Source organism: Meleagris gallopavo, chromosome 12 (genome assembly GCF_000146605.3).
Source record: "Meleagris gallopavo isolate NT-WF06-2002-E0010 breed Aviagen turkey brand Nicholas breeding stock chromosome 12, Turkey_5.1, whole genome shotgun sequence".
Lineage (NCBI taxonomy): Eukaryota > Metazoa > Chordata > Aves > Galliformes > Phasianidae > Meleagris > Meleagris gallopavo.
This window is the reverse complement of record NC_015022.2, coordinates 11,604,588-11,614,983: the sequence shown is the minus strand read 5'-3', so window position 1 is coordinate 11,614,983 and position 10,396 is coordinate 11,604,588. Positions and strand designations below refer to the sequence as shown.

The 10,396-nt window shown below is 41.9% G+C and overlaps 1 protein-coding gene across 1 annotated transcript in view; it reads left to right on the top strand.

Annotated features, from left to right (window-relative positions):
* The first annotated feature begins 6 nt into the window (after positions 1 to 6).
* ABHD17C (abhydrolase domain containing 17C) overlaps positions 7 to 10,396 on the top strand; it is a 30,974-nt gene continuing 20,584 nt past the window's right edge. Inside the window, exon 1 of the mRNA XM_003209515.2 lies at positions 7 to 794. Coding sequence (XP_003209563.1) covers positions 262 to 794 — 533 coding nt within the window. The 5' untranslated portion in view covers positions 7 to 261. The remainder of the gene's footprint in view (positions 795 to 10,396) is intronic.

Genomic DNA, 10,396 nt, shown 5'->3' with positions numbered 1-10,396 from the left:
GGGGGCTGCGGGCCGCGGGCCGTGCGGGCGGTGGGTGCGCGCCGCGAGCTGCCCTCTGATTGCATCCCCCGTAGGGCCGGCGGTGTTTTGTTTGCGGGGGGCTGGTCGTACTCGTGCCGTGTGCGATTTCTGTTTATCGGCTCGTTTGAAAGCTGCGCCGCTCCTGGCGAGCTGTAGTTCCTCAAAGGCGTTGCGGGAGGGCGGCGGGTCGGCCGCTTCGACTCCATCCCAACGCAGGTTAGCTTCTCGCCGGCGTCTCTGATGCCAGAACAAGGCCCCAGAATGAACGGTTTCTCTCTGGGCGAGCTGTGCTGGCTGTTCTGCTGCCCGCCGTGCCCCAGCCGCATCGCTGCCAAGCTGGCCTTCCTGCCCCCGGAGCCCACCTACACCGTGCTGCCCCCCGAGCAGCAGCAGGAGGCTGGGGCGGCCTCTGGGGCTGCCACCCCCACGGGATCGGGCACCTGCAGCCTGCACCTGAGCGAGCGGGCGGACTGGCAGTACTCGCAGCGGGAACTGGACGCCGTGGAAGTGTTCTTCTCCCGCACGGCTCGAGATAACAGGCTGGGCTGCATGTTCGTGCGCTGTGCGCCCACCGGCCGCTACACGCTGCTCTTCTCGCACGGTAATGCTGTGGACCTGGGCCAGATGTGCAGCTTCTACATTGGCCTCGGCTCCCGCATCAACTGCAACGTCTTCTCTTACGACTACTCTGGCTATGGGGTGAGCACCGGCAAGCCCTCCGAGAAAAACCTGTACGCAGACATTGATGCTGCCTGGCAGGCCCTCAGGACAAGGTAAATGTTGTGTGCGAGGTGCTTCGATGTCTGTTTAACCCTAAGAAATGCGGTGTCTGCACAGTTAACCAACCCACTGAGAGGCAGAGGGAAGGGTCTGTAGATGATTTGAGTTACCTTGATGGTGTCGGTGGATGTTCCATCAACAGTTACAGTGATTTGCTAGATAGCTTTGTTTGAAGGATGTCCAAGCCTTCATTCATGAGCTTTTTCTAGAGTTAGGGATTTATGCAGACGTATTATGGTTAGCCATTGCTCTATCATTATAAATCTCTGCATTGAGCAGAAGGTACTGCACTGATTGCGGATTGAGCTTGCCAGATACAAAAAAAATTACTTTTGTTTGAGATTTCCATTGGTCTAAATACTTCCCACGTTTATTATTCTTAAAAGTAAACCTGCTGAGCCTAGGCTTTGAATTTGGCAGTGGCCTGGCCTGGTGCTTACCAGGAAACCGCTGTCATTCTGCAACGTGTCTGGCATTTTGCACAAGCTGAAGTGACGTGCACATCTTTCTCTTTTGGCAACCAAACTGCTGTTACCAAGTTGGGTAGGGCAGTGAGGTGGAAGGAAAAAATGTTGACAGGTGAGGACTGGGGATTCTGCCAGATGGAAATGCTGAAGGAGGTGGCATCCAAAGGGATGTAGCAGTAATGAGAAGGCTCTGGCAAGGCAGCGTGGTGAGTAGCAGCACGGGGCCTATATCTTTTGGGAAATCCAGAACAGAGCTGTTTAATCAGGCTCCTTGGTGTGTTTGCATGGCATTCCTGGGCTTCTGTCCACAGAGACCACGAGTGACTTCTGCTGTTGCATAAGTGGTTCCTAAAGAATGGAACAGGAAGCTTGAAAAAGTTTAAGTTGTTGCATTAGGGCAAGAAAAAAGAGCAAAGAATGTCGTCTTTTCTTTTTCACAGCTCTGTGGCTGTGTAGTTGAACTTGGCTTACATGGAGTAATGTCTGTTTCAGGGATACGTGCCAGCTTCAAAAATAGTGACAGGAGTTGTTACTAATTTAGATAATTGGCTTTTCAAGGATCCAGGGATTGGTCCCTTGTAGCTGGCTTCTGACATTGGTCAGCCCAAGTCAGTTTAAGATCATGGGGGAAAGTTGCTCTCTCATAGCAAGTGTTCTGTCTGCATGATAGGTGACAGACTCTGGGTTCATTTTTTTCAATACTCTTAAAAATTAAAAACAAACAGAAAAAGATGTTGCTTGAATGTAAGTAATATGGCTTTATGTAAAGAAATAATTTGATAGACTTTGTGCAAAATAGATGACTAATTATCACTATATCGCATGTGGGTGATGTAAATAAGCGAAAACTGCTTTGAATAAGCTAAGCCTGATTAATGCTTGTCCTTTAGTACCTGTGTTTTCTCTTCATCTCACTATTTAGTTGATACTTTTTCAAGAAAACCTTTTATAGCTCTGGAAATGTGCTTTCACATCTGCTTGGAGGCGCTCAGGCATGTGGCACTTGTTTAAGACCAGTGCAGACCCTGAAACAAGGCAGTCCTTTGCTCAAGCCTACTGAGAAGCCTGACCTAGGAGGCTGTATGGGAACTGCTGGATCACAGCCCGAACCTCTGATTGATCACCTGAGGTGAGCAATGAGTCAGCCACGGAGCACAGGTGAAGGCAATTCACCTGTGCTACAGGAAGGGGTGGAGCCTGGCTGCACCTCTTCTAGACCCATTTAAGAGCTGACTGCCAGTGGGGAAGGATCTCTTCTGGAGATCCCCTCTCTGGAGTTTTGCAGCGAGTCCAGGATGTAGGTAAGCACCCTATCTATTCTCTTGTTGTTATTATAACCTGCTTAGCCAAACTTTCTTGTTTATTTCATAATTATAACATCTTTGTATTCATTGATTATACAGAGGTGATGCTAACGTGTGCCTAGTTTTGCTGTGAGAGGATTGGCTTCTTCTACTGAAGCGTGTCTGAAGGAAGCGTATAATTTTACGTTAGAGTCCTTTCTGTTGTTTCTACAAGACTGAGGTTGTGTTCTTTTCCTAAGTGGAGGAGTTGATTTTTGCAAACTCTTACGTTTCTGTATTTGTTGGTCTCAGATCTTAGCTCTACACTGGGAGTGCTGCTAGAGTATCTGTGTTAAAATCATTAGATTTTTGGGAGCCAAAGAGAGAATATCTTACAGTATTTTAGATTCTGCGAAGGAATTGGTTACTCTAAAATATAGACTTTATTAGTTTTGCTTGTTTCTTAGATTCTGTCCTCTTAAATGACTTTCATGGTTGTTAGGAAGAAGGATAATTTTCCTGCTCAGGAGTTCTCTAAACAGTAATGGTGTGAACTTTAAAGGACTGACCATTTTTTAGCCCTGTTTAATACGTCCAGACAGCTCACTGTTAAGTGAAATGTTCTGGTGTAAAAATACAAGTTTGTCTTCTGAGGTGAAATGTTGTTCAATGCTGTTCCTGCTCCAGCAGTTCATCGGTAGCTTCCAAGCTTGCGCAGGGTTTCATTCTCCATGCAAATTCCTAGCGTTTGGCCTGTAGTCATGTGGTAGTGAACTGTAATGCGTAGTTACAAGTGGAACCTTAAAATAGGAGAGGTTCGCTAGCTATAGAAAGCACTTAGTCATCTGTGCTAAGTTCTGTGGGAAGCTGTTGCTGAATCCACCAGACATTGCACCTGGCAGCAGAAAGGGATCATTAAATGTTGGAAGTGTTGATTCCCTCTTTTTTTAATTGTACCTGTGAAGTACAACTGATACTTATTAAATATTAATTTATCAGTGTGTTTTGAAAGCTGTACTGAGTTGGATGGGAATTTACACTACACCTGGACAAACAGATGGCTACCAAGTTCTAGGAATGGTGGTGAACTGTCTGTGGCTACAAACATGCCTGTAAATGTTGACTGTATTTTTAAAGGTATTGAAATGAAGATCTTGCTATCACATAATCAGCTGGGTATGAAACCTTATGTAACAAATTATTATAAAACACTTGGTGAAAAATAGCATCGTTGAGGTTTCTGTTCCATTCAGTTATCAGTTTTCTTTGGAGAATCAGTGTCAACTGCTCGCCATTCTTTTAGGCACTGTAAGGGATAACTTGCTTCCTGTTGATCAGATGAGTTTTAATTGTTAAGTTTGAGTGCTAACTGGCTTCTAGCCTACATAAGATGTTGCCATTTAATTTTATCCTCTTGAAATGGCTTTTTGTAGATGTTCCTTCAGATGTTTAACTGTGTAGCATTGGTGGTTCTAGTTCCAATATCAAATAACTAATCTGGGCTTATACGTATTTCCATTTGATTAACAAGTGGAATACTAGCTTTTGATAAATTATAGATTTTAATGTATTGTTTGAGTACTTCATTCTCAGAACAGATACACTTGAGTCTGTCTTTCAGTCCATTCGTTCGCTTCCATTTTTAACTAGGCAATTGAGATCTATCTTCTGTCACAATGAAGGGAATTGAATTGTAAAATGATATAGTGGAATGCAAGGGCTTTTGATAAATGGATGGCAGTTAGCTTAGAATATTTAATCGTCTCTAAAGCTTGTTTAAAGAAAACTCCCTACTTTCATTTTATGAATATTTTATTATTTCCTATGCTGATTATCTGTCACTTCTTATTGCTGTTTCCTTAGCAGGAATTGGTGGATAACTTCAGAGGTTGTGTCCATTTAGTTAGTCTGCGTTTGCTTCATTCTTCCCCTTGATCTACCAAATCAGTTAGTTTCTGCTTTAATTTTCTATGTACCAGAATGTTCTCTCATTCGCACTGTCCTGCTCCGTATGACCTTGCTTCACTTCTCTGGATTGAGTGTTTTTGGCACTCAGGTTCAACCTAATGGTTTTTATTCTGTATAGACCCTTGAAACCCCTTTTAAAGACTCAGCCTTATTTCTTTCTTTCCACTCAGTTCTTCCAGAAGTATTTAATTGAAGAATTTGTAATATGCACTTTGTGTGGATTTGGGAGGATAGGAGTCATAATTTATTATGGAGAGGCAGATGTGAAGCATTCAGCACCTTCCCAACATGGTTTATATTAGGAATAAAAATTCTCAGCATATATGCTGCTATACAAACACAATCAGGATGTAGTATATTAACTTCTATTACTGTAAGCATAGCTTTTCCTGGAGGATTTTTCATCTTTCTTCCATCTATTTTCTTTAATCACCTTCCCAACACTGAAGGGATGTATGCCCAATTTATGAGAAATATACTGGTGCAGATTGCTAAATAGCTGAGATTTATTTACTACTTCTATAAATAGGTCAAGCACTGAAATTGTAAATGGGTGCGTGTAATTTGCAGTACAACGGCACTTTGATTAATCGGGAAACTCAAATGGCATTGTTGTTCAGCTTAGCATCGACTCTAGGCTGTGGCTGTCTGCTACTCTGTGTGCATGTTCCTCAGGTTAAAAACAACAGTGTACTGGTTCAGTGAAGGCAGAGGCTTTGGTGTAAAATTAGCAATGTAAATCTTGAGGGTCAAAGGCTGTGCTTGGCTGAGTCGTGAACGCTGAGAAGAAACAGGGTTCCACCCTGCTTCCTTGTTCGTGGTGCATCACTTGGTAGGCAGGCTGAAATGGCAGCTGAGTTGGGGATGATGGAGGGTGGAGGTCAGTGGACAGACTGCGTTAATCTCAGTACCTTGTGTTGCCTTTCACTGCTGTTGTCTCTGGCTAAAATTGCTCAGGTGTTCTCCTGATGTGCGGTAGGCAGTGTGTGCTCATGTTGTCTTTTTGACCTGCTGGTGGTTGAGCTTCATAAATGTGGCTGTGAATTTAGATTTTGGCTTTTTGTCATTGACTGTAGCAGGCTATTTCCTGCTCCCATCTTCTTAGAGATTTGACAAGGTGTCTGCAAAGGATGACTTAATGTATGCCTCCTAATTTTTAACGAGGCTCTTTTTTTAAGGCTTAATCAATTCTACCTGCTGCGGTTGGTACTTCAAGAAAAACTGCGTGGAACTTGTCTTAAAAATAGAAACAGAATAGTCTGCTGTAGTGTCTGTGATGAGCAGAGATTAATTCAGATGATTAGCATCCCAGGGACAAATACCGACAACTGTTTAAAACAGGTGCTCTGATGTTCAAAGTCACTCCAACTGTTTGTTGAGCTCTGGTGTTGTGTTACGTGAATTAGTCACTGCTGTAAAAGTAAGTACTTCTGTTAAATATTTTCCTACTTCTGTCAGGAGTATATGATCAAAGCTTGTTTTAAAGAAAGTGAGATTTTTTTCATTGTCAAGCATATTTTGCAACTAGTGTTATGGGAAGAAAACTAAGCTGCCAAAGAACCTTTGGGTAATGATATTTGTCATCCTGAGTTTGGATGGTCTGAAAGGCAGCTGTTGAAGTGAGGATGTTGGGTAACCCCACTGTGGGAGGGTTGTGGGCCTGGCTGTCAGCATCACCAGGGTATCAAACATAAAAGATGTAGGGGCTGTAGTGCTAAATCCCACGCACTGAAGCACGACTCAACCTCAAAAACAGCAACAACAGATCCCTGCAAAACGCAAAATGCCTCTGTCCTTTGGTACTGACTTATTTTTGCACTGTTTGTTTCCAGGCGCTGGGCTAAGTTTACAGTAGCTCATTGCTTGTGGATGCAAGTGGAAAGGACAAATGGAAAAACAACAACAAGAAAACAATTAATAGCTCTGTCCAGGATTGTGGATACCTGAGAATGTAGTTAGAGAGTAGAGTAATTTTAAGCTCCGTAAGTGAGCTGGTGTCTAGCAGCTGGTTTTGTGAGGAAAAACTTGCACTTCCTGAGCAAAGTTATTTATATTTCTGTATGAGATGATGAAAGCAGGTGGGTTCTTCGGTTTTCAGTTTTTTTGGTTCTGTGCTGCTTCCTCATGCAGAGATGCTCATGTACAAAGGGAATGCCAAGCAATTAGCCTTCTGAAGCCTCGCTGTTGTAGCATGTGTCTGAATTGCTGCTTTGGTTTTAAGGTGAGATTTGTATGGTGGAGAAAGGCAATGTGATTATAGTAACTTTGATATTGAAATCCTGTCCCAAGTGTGCTTTTAAGAAAAATACCAGGAAACTAGTTCTGCAGTTGCACTCTGTGTTGACTTGAAGACAACAGTCTCAAAATTATGTAGCACTAATTAAATGGACAAGTAACATTGCTGTTTTTTCTTCAAAGCCAGCAATACATTTAATGAATAAGTGACAGTCCCTTCTGCCTTCCTTCTCAGAAATAAATCAATTACAAGACTGTTGAAACCGGTTGACATGAGTCATAAAATAACTTACAGATATGTTGAAGCTAGTATGCTTGCACGCATTCCAGGCTTGCTTTGCTAATTAGCACCTAAAAAGGGCAGAATTTCCTCTGGTGATTAACTTTAATCATTTCAGTTGCCACTGCACTTTGGAGAAATTAAAATACTTATCCATGTGTAAGGTGAGGCGTACACTGTGGTTTCTTGAATCTCAGGAAGGTACAAGAGCTCTAATAGGTCTTGATTGCTTCTTCATGTTAATTTAAGCCTGCATTGACTGCTTATACTGACCTGATGTGTAAACAATTAAGGATTATTTTGTCTAGCTCAAACTCAGGTTTGTTGTGGGCTAAAACACATTAGGTGCATAAACCCCATGCCTCTAGAAAAATCAGCATGTAATTGAGATCAGTAGAGACGGGTGTAGTGAATAAGCAATTATTTCTTGGCTAGCTTGCTTTCCAGTTCTTGATGAAGGGCATACCCCAGTCCCGTGTGCTCAGCCTGACACCTGACAGTGAAGTGGAATTTCATTGCTGCTGTCAGGCTGCATGTTCTGTTGGATGTGGGAGACCTTTTGCTTTTGTTTGTCCTCTTAGTACAGATTGTGTGAGCAATCACATGTAGCCCAATGCTGTGCTACACAGTAGGATCTCGCTCCTTCTCGTTAGTCTTCCTTCCATTGGTTTCATGTGTTCCAAGGAGCACTTGTGTCTTTGGGGAAATCCCTGCGGTATAGAAATAAATCTACAGCATCATAATGACAAAAAGGAAATTCCATTAGGGTTTGTGAAAAATGATGATGTGGAAGATGAGGTTTTGAGTCTGCCTCAAAGTGCAGAGGGAAACATTGAAATTAGACGTGATCTCCAACTGCTGTAGCTGTAGTTTTTGCGTGGCAGATTTCTTAGAAAAACTTCATTTGTGCTTGTCTGGAAGTAATATTGCTTATTGGTAGTCTTTTGAAATTTTTTCTAGGCGCATCTTTCAAGATGAAATTCCTTTTTTGGCTATTAGAAATTTGTCGTGTTAGACAGTTTTGGGTATATACCTAAGAGGAAGATATGTTACCAAGTCTATTTTGAAATTCCACTTCTGTATGGAAATGTTACTTCAAAAACTTTGACTCTTGTGAGCCCTGTTCATCAGCCAAGGCATGCTGCTGGAACAAGCTGGATATATCGGTGTCTGGCACATAGCCCTTCTCAAGGCATGCCGTGTCAGCCAGTAGCTCCCACAGACTTCATAAAAATAATTTTTGTATAGGACACGGCCAAATTTCTCGAGATCCTGGTGTGTTAGAACAGTTAGATTTGACTGTGTGACATGGCATGTTTGCTTCTTTGCATGTACAGCAAATAGACGCGTGGGCTGTTCCTCAGGAAAGCGTGCTTTCAGTAACGTGGCTTGAAATGTTCCTCCTTCAACAAGAGAGTTGTTTAGAAAAAGGTTTGCTCAGATTGTAAGATCTTTCTGGGCATTCTTTGCTGCTGACTTGTGCTTAGCTTTGCTTTGGATGTTCAATGAGAACTTGAAAAATGGTGTTCAGTAGCAGCAAAGCAGCAAGAATGGCTGCAAGTTCTTTCCAGTGTAAGAGAAACTGAGATACAGTTCAGATTATGTCGTTGTTATTCCGTGATTTTTAAGGCTTATTTACAGTAAATTGGAGGATCTGCCTTGGGAAAGGTCATTTGTCTTAACTATGTCACTCTACTTTATTTTGCTTATAATAAGACTTGCAATTTATTTTAAGAGCCAACAGTAAGACGGGACTAAACTTCTGTTGAATATTTTGCATTTGTGGTATACAGACCATCTACACTTCAAAGGAATTTTTAGTAGTTACTTGCCTTTTCAAACGTTGGGCCAGCTCACTTGTAGACACCTTAATCTTTGTCCTCTCTCTGTGGAGTCTTCCCCAGACGTGTGATGAATTTGAGTAGGATTCATGTCTAACAGCCTTGGGAAAGGCCCATCTTTCAAGAAAATGGGCTTGGTGTTGAAGCGTGTCCTCCAGGGCCAAATTTAGAAAACTTTTCTGCAACGTGCTGTTTGTTCCTTATAGCTTCATTTCTCATACAAGTATGCATGTGTCCTGCTGGGTGTGGTGCTTTTTTCTTCTTCATTTTAAGAAGGTAATTCAGATAGTATTTATTTTGGAGGTGTTTTCCTGGACAACTTGTTACCTTGAGGCAGTTGGCCAAAAGCCAGACTGATTTCTGCTTTCCTAAGTCTGGGATGGACCTGAACTTGTAAATGGAGTTGCATTATGCACGTTCTTCCTAATATATATATTTTTTCTTGTTGATATCTACCGTAGAAGCTTTTCTATTTTCCTATTGTATTGTAGCTTCAGTGTATCTTACTAATGCTACAGAAAACTTTCGGTCTGGATATGACCATCTTATCAAACCTTACCAGATCCAAAAGTACCAAGTTGGAGGAAGAGGTGGGGCAGAGTTTCAACAACAGTTCTACCATTCTAATGGCTACTAGTTTATGAACCTTTGCCTCAGCCCAGTTAATGATTACACCATAGGTTGCAGGCATCTGTTTGGTGCAAGAACCACCCTTTCAGGAGTCAGTGCAGCAGTTGATGGTACAAGTGGTGTTTCACTTAGTCAGACCAGTATGCCTAAAAGGTCCTAATTCCTGCTGGATCTCTGCCAGATTTAAAACTATTACTTTGCTGTAAAGTAGTTGGCTTTCAAATAACTGAATCATTTTAATTTATATTTGCTTTAACGAAGAACAGAGATGCCAGTAGTTTAAGAATGTACTTGAATATGATTTAAATTCACCCTGAATTTTTGGTGTAAAAAGTGAGATTGTCATAAATCCTCAGCATTGACCTAAATTTATGAAGGGTGAGAGGCTGTAAGGCTTCCTTGGTCTATTGAATTCTTCTCTAGCCTTTTACAATTCTGCTGAGACTGAGCAAGCTGGTGCCAAATACACCATCCTTCCAAATTGCATGCCCTTCTGTCAGAGCTCATCTGAGATCTGTACTCACTTTGTGTAGGACACTGAACAGATGCTATTTATACAAATAAGAACTGGCATCTTCCAATTATTTCAGGAAATTACCCTTTCCATCCAAAAATCCAGTTTAATAATGACCATAATGAAGGGTGTTAAACCTGAGGATCTTGGATGTTTCCTGTCTGGATGTAGTCTGAAACTTGTTGCATTGCAGAACAGGGAAATCTGAACCAAAGATAATAATATTTGATTGTTATAATTAGTCTCTTTGGCTGGACATTCACAGCAATTTTCTGTTTTCTTTTTAATTCCAAAGTAAGTGTTAATTTGGAACAATGTTAGTTTTAACTTAGCTCACTGTTACTGGGATTTTGAAGAGGAAAGGGACTTGATGTAGA